Consider the following 20,088-nt stretch of genomic DNA (forward strand, 5'->3'; position numbering starts at 1 on the left):
AACTCCTGGGAAAGGAACTTGCTTGCTAGATAACCACAATGTTTTGCCAAGCTCTGGTGCTCCTGGATCTGCCTGCTTAACAGTAACTTTAACCAATGGACTTTTTTGAAAGCTGTACAAAGCTCCTGACATTGCATATTGTAACTGTGAAATGTAACTGCAACTGCAGAATAAGCAACCTGACTGATACTCTAAACAATAATGTAGTTATGGTACTAATGACCTAATGTAACCTATTGATATAAATCAAGTTTGGCCTCTTGGTTTCTTAGCCACTCTGCCACCTTCTCTGCCTCTGTACCTTGACTCTGTGTCACCCTTTATTTATTTCTTTACAAAAATCCCATTAGACTGAAAGTTAACCATTGTAAATTGGTCTTAGAATAAAGCAAAGTGTAATCAGAAAAACATATTAAACTAGACATGTGGGATCAAAATCATGAATTTAACAAATATAGAATTTTAAAAGCCTTCCTGGCCTTTGTCCTGAGATAGTTCTGCTCATCAAAGGTGAAAAGAATTAAGGGAACATAGACAAGCAAAGGGGCCTTATTCCTCCCTGAGAGAACTTCCCAAAGAGGCATTTCCTTTTATCTTCTCAGGAGAGTTCTCTAAGTTTGAGGTTCTATTCTAAACTGTTTTTCCTGGTTTCTTGGATAGCAGCCACAAAATTTTAGACTAACGTTGGAAAATCTTTGGATGATTTTTAATAGTTGGGAGTTACTCATGCTTGCAAATACGGAGAGACAAAAGCCAAATTTCCTAGACAAAATTATGCTTTTTAACACAATTTAGAAATAATAATATTGTAAAACCCTTTAGAACTAATCTGCCCTCTGTAGGAACTGACATTGTCTACCCTCTTGGCCACCTGGCCAAGTTCCTAAATGAAGGCAATCTCTAGAATGTTTTTCTTTTTTTACCTTTAGCTTTTACTTTTGACATTTTTTTTTAGTCCTGTTGGCAGCTGTTTATATTTTAATGCAAGCTTTAGTGAGCACAGTTAAAACCTTCTTAACCATTGTTTTAACATTAGAAACAAACTGACATAGAAATTAACACCAAACAAAAAGGAGACAAATAATAACAAACAACAAAAAAGACAAGACACAAACACAAGACAGACAATAAATCACACAACCCATAAGGCTCCAAAGACAAATTTAACCAACAGAAAACCAAACTTAGACCAGAGGGCTGAGTACAAACCAGACCAAGGAAAAGCCAAATCAGAGGACCAAGGGACGTCTCACTACAGCCCTGGACTCAGGGAAGTAATGCTGCATCCAGCTTTCCCTTGAGCCTCTCCAGAGGCAGATCCACATAGACCAGACTTACCTTCTCCCGGGAAACACAGAGGACTCTTGGCAGTTTCAGGTGGGCAGGGGTCCAACGGGGGATGGCCTGGGACTGAGAAACATCTTCTCAGAGGCCTTCCCCTAAGTGATCTTACCTCCCTTGGCGGTCCTTAGTGATCTCTGGAATTCGAGCAAAGTAGATCTCCTGGGGTCTCCAAATGTTGTGGGGTGAGTGGCTCAGAAAACACATCAAGTTCAAGTTTTGTCCAACTTGAAGAGTCTTTATTTAGCTATCCAGCTGGTGACTGCTTCCCTCCTCCCCCTACTCACAATATCCATAACTGTCTCTACAAGGAACAGCCCAGATCCTAAGCATTTTAGGATATTTAAAGACAAAAACCACATCTGGTTTGACGTAGCTGCAAGTAAACAGGTACAGAAGCTGAATTGGGCAGTTAGCGAGACAACGCAATGGGCACATTGGTATTTCCCAGGGGTCCTTCTAGGCTGGCATAGCAGCAAGCAAGCAGAAGGGACCCTAGTTCAGTACAAGTTAGAGAATGGACACTAACATCTAGACAATCAATCTCTGACAAGGTACCTTGCCCCCAAAAATGGAAACCAAAGAGAAAATTTTACATTGTATAAGAATTGCTATTTTCTTTAGGTAGAGGGAAGTGAAAGGAGGGGAAAGCAGGGGATGTGGGGATAAGAAAGAGAGTAGAATGAAACAGACATTATTACTTTATGTATGTGACTGTATCACCAATGTGATTCTACAACATGTACACTCAGAAAAATGAGAAATTATATCCCATCTATGTATGATATATCAAAGTATATAAGTGTATTTTACTGTCATGTATAACTAATTAAAACAAATAACAAATTAAAAAAATTAAAAAATTTAAAAAAGAATTTCTATTTTCAGTTGTCAAGTATGCTATGCTAGGTAATTATTAATGGGTACAAAGGCAGGGCTTTCCCATGGAGAAGAATATCTTACATGATATAGAGTCTAAGGGTAAAATGGAGTCTGTTTGGTCATTGCCCAGTTAGCCTGGCCCATAACAATTACTGTTATTTAGGTAACTAACTAGTGGTATAGCAGGTTAAATTGTGTATATAGTATATAATATAGTGGGTAAACTAAAAATGTCAGAAGAAATTACCAAAGCAAAACTTTGGTTCTCTTAATTATTTAAGGAATGATTCAATTCCATTAGCTGAGTTTTCAGGTAAATGAGGTACATTTTAAGCCTCCCAACTGACTTTTTACATGTGCCATCCATTGCCCATCCCCCTACACATGTTGCCTTACATAAATCATTTCTTTGTCTGATTATGTGATTGGATTGAAGTACACTTATGTGTCAGCAAGAAAAGAAGATCTATTTTTAGATGATAAAGTTACAGAAGGGCATACACAATGTTCCTGGGAAGTTGCCAGCAGTAGTATTGATATTCTACCTCATAATTAAAAGAATTGTCTATTTGTGATTCCAAATTGTTTTGCAGATGAACACAAAAGTGTATTTATCCTAGGTCATACATCCCCCTACCCTACTTTACCTATAATAATTCATCCTACCCTCTGTCATTTATTTTTTCAGCTGTATTAGACTTACTTCAGCTTCTGGTGGGATAGCACTTTCTTCTTGTACATGCTTGGGGGTTATTATTTCTTTTAACTAGTTTTCACCAAATAACAACAATTCATATTTCATTTATTTATTTATTTGGTACTGGGGATTGAACCCAAGAACACTTTACTACTGAACTATATCCCCAGTTCTTCATTTTATTTTTTATTTTGACACATAGGGTCTTGCTAAGTTGCTTAGGACCTAGCAAAATTGCTGAGGCTGACCTCAAATTTGTGATCCCCCTTCCTTAGCCTCCAGAGTCATTGGGATTACAAGTGTGTGCCTCTGCACCCAGCTTCAATAGTTCATGTTTAAATAATTGAACATAATTTAATCTGGGCAACTCCTTTTCAATAAGTAAAATCTTCCTATTATGTGCAATTTTTTTCTCTACTGATATCATCTTAAAAACTCTTTTGCAGATTCAGTTGAACAATGATTTGTTTGATTATTCCTCCATTTTCTCTACTAGACTATTTTTTTCTTAGAGGTCAGAGATTCTGTTTTGTTCACAAGTTTGACATTGAACTCTACTACAGTGCCAAGCAAATACAGGCTTTAGTAAATATTTGTGATGTTCATGTGAAGATAGTTATGGAACTTAAGAACTCCTCTGGAATACCATAACAATATCCTCACTTTAGGCTTGTACCTTTAACTTTTTAAATCACATTTTAGTAATTTGTTTCCATGCCTGAGGATTCTCTGCTTTCATACTTATTACTCATTCCTTCTTCTTATTTTACCTTCCTAATGAGTCATGATTGTCATATGACACAATGGTTAGTGTTATTTAATTTGGTATCTTCTTAATTTTTAAGTCTTAAGCCCTAGATATGAGTCTTAGCTCAATCACTTAGAAGCAATGTGGCTTGGTGTGAGTCGCTGAGCTTCCCTTGGTTACATTTTTCCTAGGATAACCCTCTTTCTTAACTTAGTAGAGATCAAATAAAGTAATAATTGTGGGAGTTTATTATGAATTGTATTGCTCAGCTCAATTTTCAGGTAATATATCTTATACATCTACTCATTTAAAACAATTATTTAAAAATAATATTTAGCTCATTCACTTTAGGTGTGAGGAAGCTTGCTGAGGAAAATGTGCACATGGATAATATTTGGAGTTACATGAGGGGAAGTCTGGGAATCTGCTTGGCTCTGTTCTATACATGCCTGAGATAAGTGTAAAAAAAATGCATTTATTGCATCATGCAATGTCTAAGAGCTTGGAATCTGTAGCTTAACTGCCTTTAATTGCATTGGCTGTTGTCATTTGCAAAGGTCACTACTTACAAGCTATATGACCTTGAGAAAGTTAGAGAATCTCACCAAACCTTAATTTCTTTTCCCTTTTATTAAATTTTTAAAGTTGTATATGGGCTCAATGTCTTCATTTGTTTTTATGCGATGCTAGGATCGAACCCAGTGCCTCACACTTGCAAGGCAAGTGCTCTACCACTGAGCTATAACTCCAGCCCCTTAATTTCTTTACCTGTAAGAAAATAATGAAAGTATACTTAACCTTTATATTTTTGTCATATCTGTCACTAAATACACAATATTAATAATTTTATGCTTCTTTGAAAATACTTTTATATGATGGAGTGATCATCTATTTTCAATATTGTTTATAAATAGCAGTTTTGTTCTTGCTTACCATAAACACATATATTACATGTATAAAATACAAAATGCTCTTTTGCCAAAATTCAGTACACTCTTAGCTATTTCAGAATTAATATATTGCTTTTTAAAGGACTATAGCCTCACTTTATATTTTTTCCTTTGGTGTCAATATCCTTTATGTGAATTCAGATTCTGAGCCATTTGATATACATGTTAGATTGTAAAGACTCACTACTGACCTTTCTAATGAGAGGAAAAAACTGTGCCTCTTTGTTTTCTACTTGTAAAGCTGAATCCCAGGAGACTTTACAATGTACTTAATTTTCAATTTATGGACAGGGTGGGACCCTAAAACAGAACTGTTCAAGTAATAAAAACTTAAGGGACAAATTGAATATTGTATTTGAGAACCAAATGCTATAACTGTAACTTATTAAAGTTAAAAATTAACATTGAAAATTTCCTGTTTCCTTAATCCTAATCTATTAAAAGCAACAATTATATCTATAAATAGCAGAGTCTTTAGGCTCAGTAAACAAATGATGCCCATCCCATTCTATTCTTAGATAAAATGAGATTCTTATCTCTAAATATTGTTAGTCTTTCCAGACAAACAAAAAGGAATTCTCACAGAGGAAGTGAAGTTAGTTGCTAATGAATCATTTAGAGATGAGAAGGTCAGTAAAGCTTGTTTTCCACAAAGGAGAACACAGACATTGCATCCCTGGGGAAAATATTAGGATTATAAGAAAGGGAATTAAAATTAAGAAAATAAAATAATTATTTTATCTTCTAGGATCTATTAGGAAATACAGGTAATACCAATGCTCCTCAACAGATGATGGGGTTGTGTCCTGATAAACCCATCATAAGTTGACAGTGAAGTTGTATGCTTAATGTACCTGAGCTACCAAACACCATAGCTTAGCCTAGCCTGTCTTCAGTGATCTGAGTGTATTTACATCAACCAACTGTTAGGCAAAATTATCTAATCCCAAACCTAAGTATTGACTCTTTCATGTAATGTACTGATTGAAAAACAGAATGGTTGTATGGGTGTATTTTCCCACCACTGTAAAGTTGGAAAGTTATAAGTTGAACCTCTAAAGTTGAGGGCTGTCTGAACACATTTCTGAATTCATGGTCACTATACACCTTTTTTTTTTTTGCCTGCTTCATTATGAGTACATAGGGGTGTGTGTGTGTGTGTGTGTGTGTGTGTGTGTGTGTGTGTGTGTGTGATAACTGAGGGTCAGAGGAAAGAACCACAGTGATAACTCTGTAGCTGGTTTAAAACACTGTAATGTCTGGATCCTCTGAACTGTAAAGTCTGTGAGTCCATAGGAACTCAGGGAAGTTAAAAGTATAAAAGACAAGAAAGAATCAAGGCTATGATGGGCCTCCAAGCCAGGGTTCTATAATGGTACTCTTTTGGGTAGGTGAGGAAAGGATAATAATACCTGTTTTATCTACCTCACAACATTACATAAAGTAATCAAGAAAGCTAATAAAGGGCACATTGCTTTGAAAGTTAGAAGTTGATTTAATCATTAGGGACTATAGTCATTTATTAATTATTATCATCATCAAAAATTTCTCTACATTAAAAAAAGAGAGAAGAATAACTGGATTTTGGAAATAACCTTTGTTTTTGGTAACATTACTGTTCTCCAAAAATCTTGCTTACTTTATGCTTTTTCTTTCCATGTCAATGTTCTTCCTGTGAATTCAGATTCTGAGTCATTTGAAAAACATGTAAAATTGTAAAGTCTCACTACTGTCCTTTCTAATGAGAGGAAAAAGGGTCCCACATGTTTGATGAATAACTAAACAAACTGAAAACAAAGCAGATTTTTGAGTTTGAAATGCAGTACTCTGATAACCTAACTCTGATCCAAGCCCCAATTATTCAAAACTTCAGTCCCATTCATTTGAACTGAAACACTGGCGGTTTATAGCAACAAGTAGTGATTGACACAGTGTATGGTGAATCACTTCCAGTTTACAGCATTCCTGAAATGAACCACAGAAAAAGCTTAGATAACTGAGTACTTCCAGTATTGTGGGTGGTCTTTGGATGCTCCTTTGGCCACCTTCTCCTCTTATAAATGATTATTGATTCCAAAGCTTTTATTCATCCTTCCAGAAGGCTATGGCTGTCAATGGGTGTTTTGTCAGTGGGAAGGACACCAACTCCTTCCATGTTTCCTCATAGCAGAGATTCTTCAGGAAGGAAATCACTTGTTGGTTCTTGTGTTCCTCCCTAGTGCCACTTCCATCCCTGGGAATTCTACCCATCTGGGCTAGATTTGGGGCCACTGGAGGATGCTGTACAGTCACTGATTCTCTTGTAAGACATTCAACTTTTCTACCCCCAATGCAGAGTACAGTTAGGACACATTTCATGAGGTCTGACAGGGCAGATGAAAGACAAAAATTAGTTTGGTGTGTCAATAACTAGAAGAGGCTTTTATAGAAACATGGAATTATGATTAAATTAAGAAATGAAAAGGAGAACATGAATATTTTTGTCTTAATTTCATCTTGAAATGTGTTCAGGAAGTTATTCTACACTGACTAAACTGAAATCCATTGAGATCCATGTGCAAGAGATGTTGACTTTTTTCTTGAAATCTCAGAAATTATCTAGTACAACCATGTCATTATAATGCGAAGACCAGCTATCATTAACTACAAAGCTTGTAATATATACTTGGTATTGTTCTAAACAGTAAACATATATAAACACACATAACCACAATATATGAATTACCTGTAAGCCTTATAACAGTTGAACAATGTAGGTATTATTATCTTTGGTTTACATATTAGGAAACTGAGGCTCAGAGAAAATAAGTGACTTGCCCAAGGCAGAATAGAATGGTGAGTCAAGTTTTGCACTCAGAAATAACCTTGCTCCAAAGCCTGCTTAGTTTCCATTACACTGTGTAGTTACAAAGACAGGAATAGAAACAGACTTTCTGACTCCCTCTCCCATTCCCTTTCCAGAAAGCCAAGATGGACTGAGATTTACTAACTTGTAACAGTAATGCAATTTGCTTCCTATGCTCACTTCTTTTATTGAACCATTAGAATGAAACAAGCTACCTCAAAAGTGCAGCCCTTGAAACCAATAATTATATTTTTGTAGGAAACAAATATTTAACGGGACACCAAAAGAAAGGACATGCTCTTACTTCTATGGTTCTCAGAAGACTGTCATGTCCTCAGAGTTGGCCAGCCTTGATGAGTTTCTTGGAACAGTTATAAAAAAGGTCTTTGACTGCATGAAGTCCAGAACTTTGCTTCTATTGGATGTGAAGCTCATGAAAATGACTGAAATCAAACCATATAGTTTTTGCATGTTCTTGGAGTGGTAGCATTGAACTGGTAGAGTAAAACAAGCTAGGAGTAAAAAGGCATTACTTGCAAGATGGAGGAAAGATCCAAGAAGAAATTTTCAATAGAAAAATGTCACACATATTTATAACCTTTAAGAGTTTTTTTTTCTTGTTTTCTTCTTGAAAATATAAATAATAGGAAAATACAAGAATAAGTTTACTTTTGGTAAAAACTAATTAAGACCCATTTTTTGAACAATAATTTGGATATGTATGTGTTATGGGAAGTTAACTTTGAATCTCTGATATTCATGAACATGTTTGATTATAAAATTAGGCTGAGGATAGAAAATCTCATTAAGACTGAAAAAAATGTTAGTAATTATGTACAAGCTTTGTTTTGCCTAAGTGTCTGCCTTTGGTAATGAATAGGGGTGAAGCAGTATGTTCAGTGGAAGGAACATTGAATTGTGTGTGGTCTACTGTGGGTGTCACCTGTCCCTTCTACCTCAACCTTGTGCTCTTGGGAAAATTATTGATCCTTCTCTGAGTTTGGTTCCCTGAGTATTCAATGTTAGAACTTGTCTAGATTCTCCCTTAGGGTCATTTATCCCTTATGACAATTAATTTAGATAATTCAGAACATATGTGGATAGAGTTAATAAGGCCCCTAGATTCTTACACTATAAGCAGTTTTCTCCAAATATAGAAATCTTTACCTTTGTACCTGACTGGTAGGACAACTAACCTGTCTTCTTTTCTCCTCCCTTTCCACTTATGAAGGGAACTCAGTTGGAAACATGTTGCCTACCAGGTCATATGTCTTGCTCTAATAAGGAACTCAGCTCTTACCCAGGATTATAGAGTGCTCAACTTTGGGTAGGTCCTTGGATTCAGTCCCTTGCTTTTCTAGGGGAGGTATCATGAAAACACTTTACTACTTTAGAAATAGATATTATCTGCTCAAATCTGCCACCTTGACAGGATCCTAAAGGATGGAAGATAGATTGGTGTGGTGTACGAAGTCTAGCATGAGCCTGAACAACTGGTTTTATGTGTCACCAACCTGCCAGTATATAAATGAGCTGTGTCTCACAAGTTCCGTCTTAGAGAACCAGTGAGCGATGCATGGAGCAGACCTGTAGCCACCTTACATCATCTTCAACATGAAGTCAGTCACAGTGCCAATACTTCTGACCCTGGCTCTTTGCCTCATTCAAGGTGAGTAATTTGCATGCAATCTAAGCCTCTTGCCACACATCTCAAAGCCCTGGGGAAGGGCCTTTTTCCCCAAATTGCCAAGAAAATGCTTATGTATATCTATAATTTTGAAATGTCTTGCCGATATAGGTTTTGAAGATTTAGATACACGAGTTTGTAATTATTATGTCAACTTTAGAATTAGCAAGTAGTTTAAAAACATCTTAATTTTTATCCATGAGCAATTCTTCTACTAATTCTCTACTAGTTCTGAAAGGAGAATAGATTCTTCTTCACCTTCCCCTCACCAAACTTATCAATTCACTCTACATATGTATGTTAAACATTAAAAAAAACTTTTGCAAGTAATATAGACAGCTTAATTCTATATGTATAAATAAAATATTTCAAAAGCAAAATTTTATTATCTATCCTTATTTTAAAGCAAATGTCCCTTCTACCTTATTTTATTTCTGTGTTTTCAAGTGCTAAATGGATTGAAAGTATTGCTCCTAAAATGAGAAGGATTTTTGTATGAGCTAAAAGATGAGTTTTAGCATTTTATATTTTATTGTGAAGGGAATACAGATTGCCTAGATTTATCTTGTTCTGAATCACTTTTTAAAAAAGAACTACATAAATAAAGTGATATCATTATTCACAAATGATACCCACTTTCCTAAAATAAATGTATAGGTAGGTACAAGACAGTTAATGAGGGTATATCATAGTCTGATTTTAATTAATCTTTCTTTTATCATATCTTTAATATTTGAATCTACAGTAAGTAGGCAGAGTTGCCAGAATTTAGAAAATGGAATTTTGTGTATATATGTGATAAACTTTGTGCTCTATTATGCTTTTAAATTAAATTTAAAGGGATATGACATCTTTGGTAGTATGTTACATTACAATTTATAAATGGAGACTGCCATACTTTACTCTGAAAGGATCTTTTGGAAATTAGATATTTTGAGTGTGTCAGAAAGCATCTGAGTATTAGTTCCCAAAGAATATCAGCTTTCTGAGTGAGTAGACCTTCGTGAGTGTACATGCTGAATTCCTTGTGCCACTACCCTCATTATATTTGCAGTGATAAATCTTAATGTGTTCAAAAATAATTTGTGGTTTTACAACGTATTATTATTAAAGCAATCAAAACACTGCATTGAGTGAATCATTTTTTTCATTTACCGGTTTACATTCCCTTAACTTTGGTTTCTGCATTTTCATCCCAGATGCTGCCAGTGAAGATGCAAATCAGGTTAGTCTTGCTTTTTCTCATTGAATCCATTCCAAGATGCCTAAAGAAAAATGGTTTGTAGCCAAAACCTTCATGTTAATAACGCCAACATTATACAGATGGGTCATAAGAGCTTTCGTTAAATACACAGTGAACAGGTTTTTAGGACTCAAGACATGAATCCCTCTGTCTGTCTTTCTCATTCTCTTTCCCATATGCACACAACCAATGTTTTGATGATGATTAATGTCTATAAGAGACAATCTATTGTGCTAAAGAAGTGCTTTAAAATCCCATAAACAAACACAAAATAAATCAATCAAAAACCATACTGTTGTTCTACTTAGCAGCTGAACAAGCCATGGTACACCACTTAAAGAGCCAAATGTTTTCATAATCATTGTGCAAAAGAGGTTGTTCATATCTTGTTTGTAGTCAGTGTAAATATTCCATCCAATAAACATATATTGAGCATCTATTATGTGTCAGACCCTGTTTGTAATGCTGGGGATATTCTAAAGTAAACAAAATAGTTGAAAACTCTGCCTTTCTGACTTGTATTTTAGTAAAGAGATGAATTAATAACTAAATTAGTAAAATATATAGTACATTAAGTAATGATTATTGCTAGGAGAAAAATAAAGTGGGATTCAGGATAGTAATTCCAGGAAATGGAGGTGATATCACTTCTCACTGGAATAGTCAGGGACCTTCTCCCTGAAGAGAAAGATTGGAACAAGAATCTGAAGGTTCATTAGAAGAAGATTTTTGCAACTTCTAACAGAATAGGCAGAAGCACCCAGAGGCCCTGATACAGGAAGAAGGTGCTGAACCAACCAGAAAGGGTCTTTTCTTTGAGAAACAGAATAATCATTTTCTATGGAAATAATTTTTTTAACTCTTAGAAAGACAAAAGGGCCAATATCCCTCCATGCACACACACTGCTATTCATGCCATTAATTGAACACTAAAAATGGTGTTATGTACGTAACAAAATTTACTGAATTGCTCAAAGACTATAAACATTAAGATAATAAAAACTGAAATGATTCTTCTGCCTTTTGAAATTCTTTGAACCATAATTAAATTATTTTTTGCTCTATTTTATTGAAAAAAGATTTTAAAAAGATAATTCTCACAGTAATAACCCAGGGAATGCCATCATAGTCTCTTTCATCTAAGTTTGCTGATTAAGGAGAGCTCTAGAAACTGTAGTAGAGTAGAGGAAAAGGCTTGATTTGGGGGAACCAGAGAGCATGCTCAGTTGGAAAAAAGAAGAGTGTAGTACAGATCTCACAGCACCAAGCCAACATTTTCTTTTTCAGAATCCATGAGAATAGGTGATTATTGATAATTTTGCACTGATTTTTTTAATATGGCTACATTCTATTTCACCAAACATTGTCTAAAAAATATAGGTTTAGCTACATCATATCAGCATAAAAGGCAGATAGAAAGGAAAACTATTGATGGTAATGTTGTTCTTTTCCATGTTCAGTTGCTAGAGATCTTTCCAGCATCAAACAAGCATGCTGAGTGTTAAAAACATGAGCCAGAACAGCATAGAAAAGCACTCTAGCACTTTTTAAATTTGTCAACACAGAAGGGTCCTTGTGAAGCCAAAGCAAATGTGTTATTGCTCTGATACCCAGATAGGGTGATGCCAGTTCTTGGACAGTTATGATGGATAATGCAAGATCGCAACAAAAGAGGCAAACAAAGAGCAGTTGACCCAAGAGGGCTCCAGACATGCAGAAAATAAGGATAGCAACAATATCAAAAGAAGAGTGAGCTGAGGACAGGCAGTCACACCGCCGGCTAATAGTGACTAGAAAATCATCACCTCACCTCAACACGACTTATTGGTCTAGATCTTCTCCTGCTTCAACAGGCTGTATCATGGCAATTGAGAGAGAGTCCATTTACCCCAGAGAGAAATACAACTTCTGCTTTCAATTTATATGGCCTTTTCCTGTGTCCCAGGAGAATCACTAGTTAATTTTATGACTCAGAAAAAATAATACTGAGCCTCATCTTAAGTAATTGATACTTTGAGCAAGTTTCTTAATCTTCTCGCTAAACCTTTGTAAAACAAACAAACAAATAAATAAATAGATGTGAATCTTTCTAGGAACTTAGCTCTCATCTAATTGTGACATTGTAGGTGTTCAATTCAGAATTTATCTGGATAGATGCTAAACTTTTATGATCAGCCACTAATAATTATTTAGAGCTTAATTCTAATATTATTATGTTTTTGCTCTATATATTTTCTCTAAGATAACTTCATAAGGGATTTAGTTCTATTATGAAGACACAAACTCTTCTCTCATTCCATTGACATGTTTTTAGGATGTTTCAGAACCAATTATATCTGGCAATTGAGGCAGTAACTTACAAAGTTGGCATAAAATACTATAGAATCAGAGACCAGACACAGATGTCAAGATGCCTAGACATGAATCTATAGTCAGAAATTAACACTGTGATACTCTGACAGTATCACTGGGTGGAGATGATAATCTTAAGAGTTATTTTAACAGGTCATCCTTAGTAAAATTTCCAAGGTCTGGACTCTGATATTTTTTATTGTTCTTTACCATTAATCATTTTGTTAGTGCTTCCAACAGCCCATCATGCATATGAGGCTAGATTATCCATTAGACTATAAGCACTATTCTGGAAAGGATACTTCTGTCTAATTTGCTACTGTATCTGACACCTGACAAAATACAATAATCTCATAATAAGTGATTGTTATTGATCGAAGTATTACAAAGATATAGGGGCTCAATAGAATTGTATAATCAGCACTTTTGAGAAGGTTGTCAGAGTTGGAACAAAGATTTTATTTATTTTCTGAAGCAAGCATTATGAAGAATTATTCTTTTGAAAAGATCAAAATATAATAAAATCTTATATCCCAAAGGCTTGATCCAAGGACCTAGTGAACTTTCTAAGCTAAAAGGGAATATTAACACTTTAAGTCAGTACTTTGCTAGATGGCACCAATGCACCACTGATTTTTTTTTTTTTTTTTGTACCAGGTATTGAACCCAGGGGCACTTACTCACTGAGCCACATCCCCAGCCCTTTTTCATATCTTATTTAGAAACGGGGTCTCACTGAGTTATTAAGGGCCTCGCTAAACTACTGAGGCTGTCTTTGAACTCTCCATCCTGCTGCCTCAGCCTCCAGAGCCGCTGGGGCACCAATGATTTTTAAACTCCTTAAAAAGATTGAGTGACATATTCAGTAGGCCTTTAATAAGACATTTTGAACCAATAAATGAGAAGAAAGAACCATCACTTTTAAAGATGATTCTACTGTCATTCCCCTATCCTCTCTAACATGCATAATGATTTCCACTTTCCTCTCTAACCTCAGTATAGTGCAATCATTGGTATTTACCAAAGCTCATAGCACATAGCAAAATATGTCTTCAAGGATGTTGCACAGAATAGTCAAACAGTGGTACAGGAGAATGATCCAAGAGAGACAAATGGACAGACAGAGAGGGGTAGGTTTTTTTTTTTTTTAAGGAAATTTTCACTTTTTGAAAAGAATTGCTCAATAACTTATTTATTTATTTTTTATGTGGTGCTGAGGATCGAACCCAGTGCCTCACACATGCTAGGCAAGCACTCTACCATTAAGCCACAGCCCCAGTCCCAGGGGTAGGTTTTGAGACAATGGCACAATACTTCCATGGACTCACAAGCTTTTATTTTGGTTGTAGTGACAGAGTTGATATTGAAGATGTTGTTATTGGGGTAGGAGTGGAGGCAATTTTAAGAAAAGAATACAAAGTTGAAAATAAAGAATGGCTAGGACTCTCTCACAACCTTGGGAGAAGGGCCATGCACCTTCAACTTTATTAACTTTTTTTTTAATGGCACCAGGGATTGAACCTAGGGGCACTTAAACACTGAGCCCCATCCCCAACCCTTTATTATATTTTATTTAGAGATAGATAGGGTCTCCCTGAGTTTCTTAGGGCTTTGCTAAATTGCTGAGGCTGGCTTAGAACTTGTGATCCTTCTGCCTCAACCTCCTGAGCAGCTGGGATTACAGGCATGCACCACCTCACCTGGCCACAAACTTTGTTAACTTTCTCTCTCTCTCTCTCTCTCTCTCTCTCTCTCTCTATATATATATATATATATATATATATGTATATATATAGTGCTGAGTATCAAATCTAGTGTCTCATACATGCTAGGCAAGTGGTCTACCACTGAGCCACAATCCCAGCCCAACTTTGTTAACTTTACAGTAATCTTTGCATATTCCAATAATCATAATGACCAGAACCATAATAATATTACTAATAATAATGAAAGAAAATTTACTTATTGAATATTTTCTGTGTATCAGATATTCTTCAAAGACTTTACATAAATTCACAAAATCTAATCTTCCTACAACCTATGAAATGTATATATTTATATCCCCTGTTTTATTTTTATTTTGAGACAAGATCTCACTATTTTGCTGAGGGTGTTGCTGAGTTGCTGAGGCTGGCTTTGAACTCATGATCTTCCTGCCTCAGCCTCCCAAGCTGCTGGGATTACAGGCGTGTGCTACTGTACCCAACATCCTCATTTCAGATAGCATAACTGAATGAATAAATGACAGCCATGAAATATTAGCTCAGTTTTAACTCCCAGACCCTTATTCTGCCTATTTCACTAATTGTATCAGATAAATGCTTCTTAGATGAATTTTCTCTCTTCAACAGGAAAGCCCAAGTTGTGTTTTTTTGTTTGTGTTATTTGAAGCAATTGACTGAATGTTTTCTGTGGAGGGGATAGTAATCGTTAAGTTATACTGTCTAAGGAGGTTTTTCTTAAAGTTTTGTTTTGACAAATTTTTAGCCAATTCAACCCCCGCTTCCTCTTTGTAGGAAACATGCAGTGGATTTCAAGACTTGATGAAAAATGGGAAATTGTTCTGTTCTCAGGATAAAAAACTTTTTCAAAGCCCTCAAGGAAAATTGCTCTTCAACAAATGTGTCACATGCAAAATGATACTGTGAGTAAAGTTCCTCTTTCTTTCAAGTTTTTGAGGTACATGCTATTCTCTGAACTAGAGGAAATTATTTTTCTAAACTTGAATGGCTAAATAAAAATGCTTAGAAAACTCTTGGATAATTACAACCTACCTAGAATGATTTTAATAATCACTCAAATGGGATCCCAAAGGCATTTCAGAGGACCCAATATTAATATCTTATGTAGCAAACTACAGCCTTCTGATAAAGTAGTTGGGTTTTGATTTGGGGAAAAAAGAATTTAGGAAATGAAGTCAATTTCCTTGGACCTAATTCTGTTGTAGTGGGACTGGGGTGGGGGTCTTAAAGTTTCCCTTGAGTAGAATGCTAGGCTTTCCTTGTGGGGATCAAGCAGCAGAAGGATATAAGCAGAATACATCCAGATTATCTGAGCTACCAGTGTCTTCAGACCTCTTGGATTATGCTGGAATGAGTTGGACCAAAGAGCTATTTGTAGTTTACAGCTCCCTACATATCAGAAAGAACTAGTATCCTGGAAGCTGACCAGGATATTATGCAATGTTTCGGTGTCTGTCCAGTATTTCTGAAATTGATTCCCTTCTCTCCAGTGATTCCCTAAAGGTAGAAGCAGCTTATCAATTATAAACCCTCTGACCAAAGTGTTTTAATTTTTGTTTTTTTTTAAGATTTACTTTGGAATTTTTTTTTCAGTCTGGGAGTTGATCCCAAGGCATTACATTACTTCTGTGCTAGACCCACAGCCCTCTAATTTTTTAAACATATTTTTAGTTGTTTTTTTATTCAAGATAGGAGACTAAAACTATGAATTTTAATAGGAAACCAACATTTTGAATATAATAAACTTAAAAATAATGTAAAACAAAGATAAAATATCTTAAGGCTTGCAAGAAAGTTGATCACTTTGGAGTCACTTTTCCAATTACTATTTTTATTACTTATGTAAATTGTGTTGGAATAAATTTGTTATCTTAACTGGAAAGGAGATGATGCAATGTATTAAAACTATCTTCTGATTATTCCCAGACCAGGTTGATTTGCTCTGTAGGGTCTAGGGAATAGAATTGGGACCAATACAGAAAATTAGATTTTTGATTCAATGTAAATATTGACTTTCAAAGATTTCATTCAAATAATGACACAGATAGGTTTTTATGGTTGGTGAACTTCTGGCTGTTTTAAGTATTCCAGGGAGGCAATCAGCAATGTATTCAAAGGCAGAGATTCTTGCATGTAATATTCCCTATTTGAGACATTTTTTTCAACATTCAGGGCACATTTGTGCTTTTGTAATTATTTCTGGACACATCTCCACTTCTGACATGTAAGATTGAACTGAGAAGAGCAATCAAAATTAAGTGTAATTTTGATTTAAGTGTGTCATGTAAGTTTTTATTCTTCAAATTGGGTAAGCAATGTCTAAATGATGCTATTCCTTGTTTTCTTCTAGGGAAAAAGAAGCAAAATCTCAGAAAAGAACTGGGCGTTTAGTGAAAGCCACTGCCCCAACAGAGGTGAGACTATCAGGAGTCAACCTGTTATATGTGCTTTTGGGTGCTGTTTGACCCTAATTAGAGCTATCTGTTTACTTCCTAATTACCAGGTTATTCCTGTCATGAAGCCAAATACTTGGAAGGGAGGGACCCTGGCTTAGTCCAGGGGTGGGCTAAATATCTGGTACATCTTGTCTCCAGGCCCAACCCATGACCCAACTCCCTGAAAACATTTTGGGTACTGACAGGTGCTCTGAGTTGAAGTAAGCCAGGGTGGTGTGTGTCTTCCGGGACCATTTCACATACCTCCTGTCCTGACTACCTCCAGAGAGAAGCTTTCTGGTGCTGTGGAACTAAGATCAAATTCCAAAATTCTTACTATGTAACCTAGGCACTTTGTGTATCTTTGGTTACTATTGTTATTTTTTTAATCTGTGAAATGAGTCATATTTAAAATGAAAAATTAAATTTAAAAAGTTGCACGGTGTTTAACATGTGTTGGCAGGCACTTGGCTCATTCTATTTCCTGTCTTTTTTCTTCTTTTGGATTCTATTATATATCTTTTCGAATACCTTCAAGATTCTCCTAATCGGCTAAGGTTGATTATTTGTATCTATTTTGTAGACTGAGACTCAGGTTAATATTTTGCTTTAATAAAGCATTCACTGATAAAAAAGATTAAGTAATAAGAAGGAAAGACAGATAGATTTAGGTTACTACCTCGTCATTTCATGTTGATAAGTCTATATTTTTATTTATACAAATATTTTAGTTTTAGAATATAAAATAAAATTTAAAAATAAAAGATGTGGGACCATATATCAGTGGGAATTTTTGATCTATGACATCTCACAATTAGTTGGCAAAACTGGGGCCTGTCACCAACTATCCTAACTACTCACACCACCTCCAGATATCCTATGTGGCTTCTTCTTCAATTTTTTTCTTTCTCTTCTTTTGGCCCTGACACATAATTAAAACAAGCAGTCTGAGCAGGTACAACCTAATTACTTAAAACATTCATAGTCTAGCCAACTTACCTCCCTCCATGGCTGTATTACTCAGAGATGTCTGAGAATCTCAACCTCCATGGTAAACATGGTCAATTAATTTCTCGTCCTGGGTTCAGTTAGTCTCACTTTTAAAACAATAACACAGCCAACACACAACTGGTCAATCTCTGTAAATCCTTTATCTGTGACAAAAGAGATATGTGTCTTTTTAATTAATTTTTATTTGTTTATATATGTTTTATGGCACAAAAATATGTAGGAGCCAGAAATGGTTAGTAACAACATTTAAATCTGCCTTTGTCATATGAGGGAGGTCACTATGTAAAATCCAGTCTCTTCTTCCTGACATATATCTGTATATTTATATATCTGATCAACACAGGGTGTTTAAAAATCATAAAACAAAAACAAAGGGCAAAAATCAAACACACACACACACACACACACACACACACACCACTCCAAATCTTAACAAATCTATTTAAAAATCTATTTTAAAAATATTACTAGTAAGATGTTTATATCTCTAGAAATGATTTTTGAGTTTCAATCAAATAGAAGTTTTTTAAGAAATAAAATTACAAAATTCTGATGATTATTTTCCTGAGTTTTAATTTTTAACTCTAGATAAATAACATGCAAATATTTGGTTTTCTACTTAAAGAAACCACTTACTTATAAGCTAAGTTGGTTAATATTTGGCTGTGTGCCTTTCAAATAATTTGTCTAGATATTAAATAATTTTTTGCAATTATACTATGTTTTTGTTGGCGTTTTTCTCTCCACTATAAAAGAGAACAATCTACTCACTTTCTCTGCTTAGGTTTCTCCCACCCAAAATCAACCCTGACCCTACCTCTGAGAATGAAGCACTCTACTTGTTCGAGAATGTTCCACCTATAGACATTCTCTCTCCATTTTATTCTTGATCTCTTCTTGCTCATCTAGTATGTAATCTACTCACCTCCCAATTCTAATATTCACTCCATCAACAAGCTTTCTTGGTGCTGCCTTCAAAGTATATCTCAAACTGAACTCCTTTTCACAATTTCTATTTCTGCCACACCAATTCAGAATCCAGACTTTCTGATCTCCAGTATGTTTGGTCTATGTGGAGATTTTCAGTTTTTAATTGATGAATTTGTTCATTTAATATTTCTCATGATTCTGGTTGCCAATGTTACAAGACATTAAATTTGTGTGGGTATAGGAGTATTTTTAGCTTCTCTGTTATTTTTCAAGTTGGTTCACTGCTTTAATAACTAGTAAGGAAAGTCCTGTTTCTTTGTTCTTGTAATTAAAACTTGACTAACATATACATATAGAGAGAGAGTTTCCATGTATATAAGAAATGAAAAATTACTGAGTTCATAAAACTTCAATTTGAATTTGGGAAATTAATATGTTCAGCAATACAAAGAATTAAAAATTAATTTAGGTAAAATTGGCTTTTTATAATACTAACTTGTCAAACTCAAGAATATAGAATAGTTTGTCATTAATTCATATTATTTCTATGTATTTTAGGAAATCTACAAAATAGTCTCCACAAAAATTCTTATATTTTTGTTAATATTTACAAAATTTACAATTTCATTGATATTTTGAGTAGTATTTTTTTTCATGATATTTCTATATGGATACTACTTATATAGACAAATTCTATTGATTAAGGAGGTTCATCTTATATTAGACAACTATGTGGTATCTTGTTAATTTGGGTGGTTTATTGAATATAGTGTTGATAACAACATCAGTATAAAACAGGTGTTTATCATTTTCTTTCATTATTAGTGCTCCTTTATTTTCTCTTTTTCCTTATATAATTGGCAAGGATCTAGATTTGAAATGTTAAACAGTAGCGATGATAATAAATATCAAACTAACCTCTCTCTCCTCATATTGAAGGGAAGAGCATCTCTAAAATTTCTCCATTAGTTATAATATTTATAGTAGGGATATTTTATATATATTTTAGAAAGTTTCAGAAACTCTTTCTGTTCTTAGTTTGCTAAATCTGTGTTGGTCATTACCACACAAAATGCCTTGTCTGCAACTATTAAAATAATCTGATATTTCTCCTATCAATATAATAAATTTCTGGATAGATTTCCTGATTAATTAAACTACAATTGTTTGCTTAGGGGAAATCATAATTAGTCATAATATATTGATATGCCATTGGATTTGGATA

At 34.8% G+C, this 20,088-nt stretch overlaps 1 protein-coding gene across 1 annotated transcript in view; it reads left to right on the plus strand.

Annotated features, from left to right (window-relative positions):
- Nucleotides 1–9,077: 9,077 nt before the first annotated feature.
- Nucleotides 9,078–20,088, plus strand: part of Spink5 (serine peptidase inhibitor Kazal type 5) — an 83,257-nt gene continuing 72,246 nt past the window's right edge. Inside the window, exons 1-4 of the mRNA XM_077796736.1 lie at nt 9,078–9,132; nt 10,350–10,375; nt 15,262–15,389; nt 16,838–16,901. Of these exons, the coding sequence (XP_077652862.1) occupies nt 9,078–9,132; nt 10,350–10,375; nt 15,262–15,389; nt 16,838–16,901 (273 nt within the window). The remainder of the gene's footprint in view (nt 9,133–10,349; nt 10,376–15,261; nt 15,390–16,837; nt 16,902–20,088) is intronic.

Source organism: Urocitellus parryii, chromosome 1, assembly GCF_045843805.1.
Source record: "Urocitellus parryii isolate mUroPar1 chromosome 1, mUroPar1.hap1, whole genome shotgun sequence".
In the NCBI taxonomy this organism is placed as follows: Eukaryota; Metazoa; Chordata; class Mammalia; order Rodentia; family Sciuridae; genus Urocitellus; species Urocitellus parryii.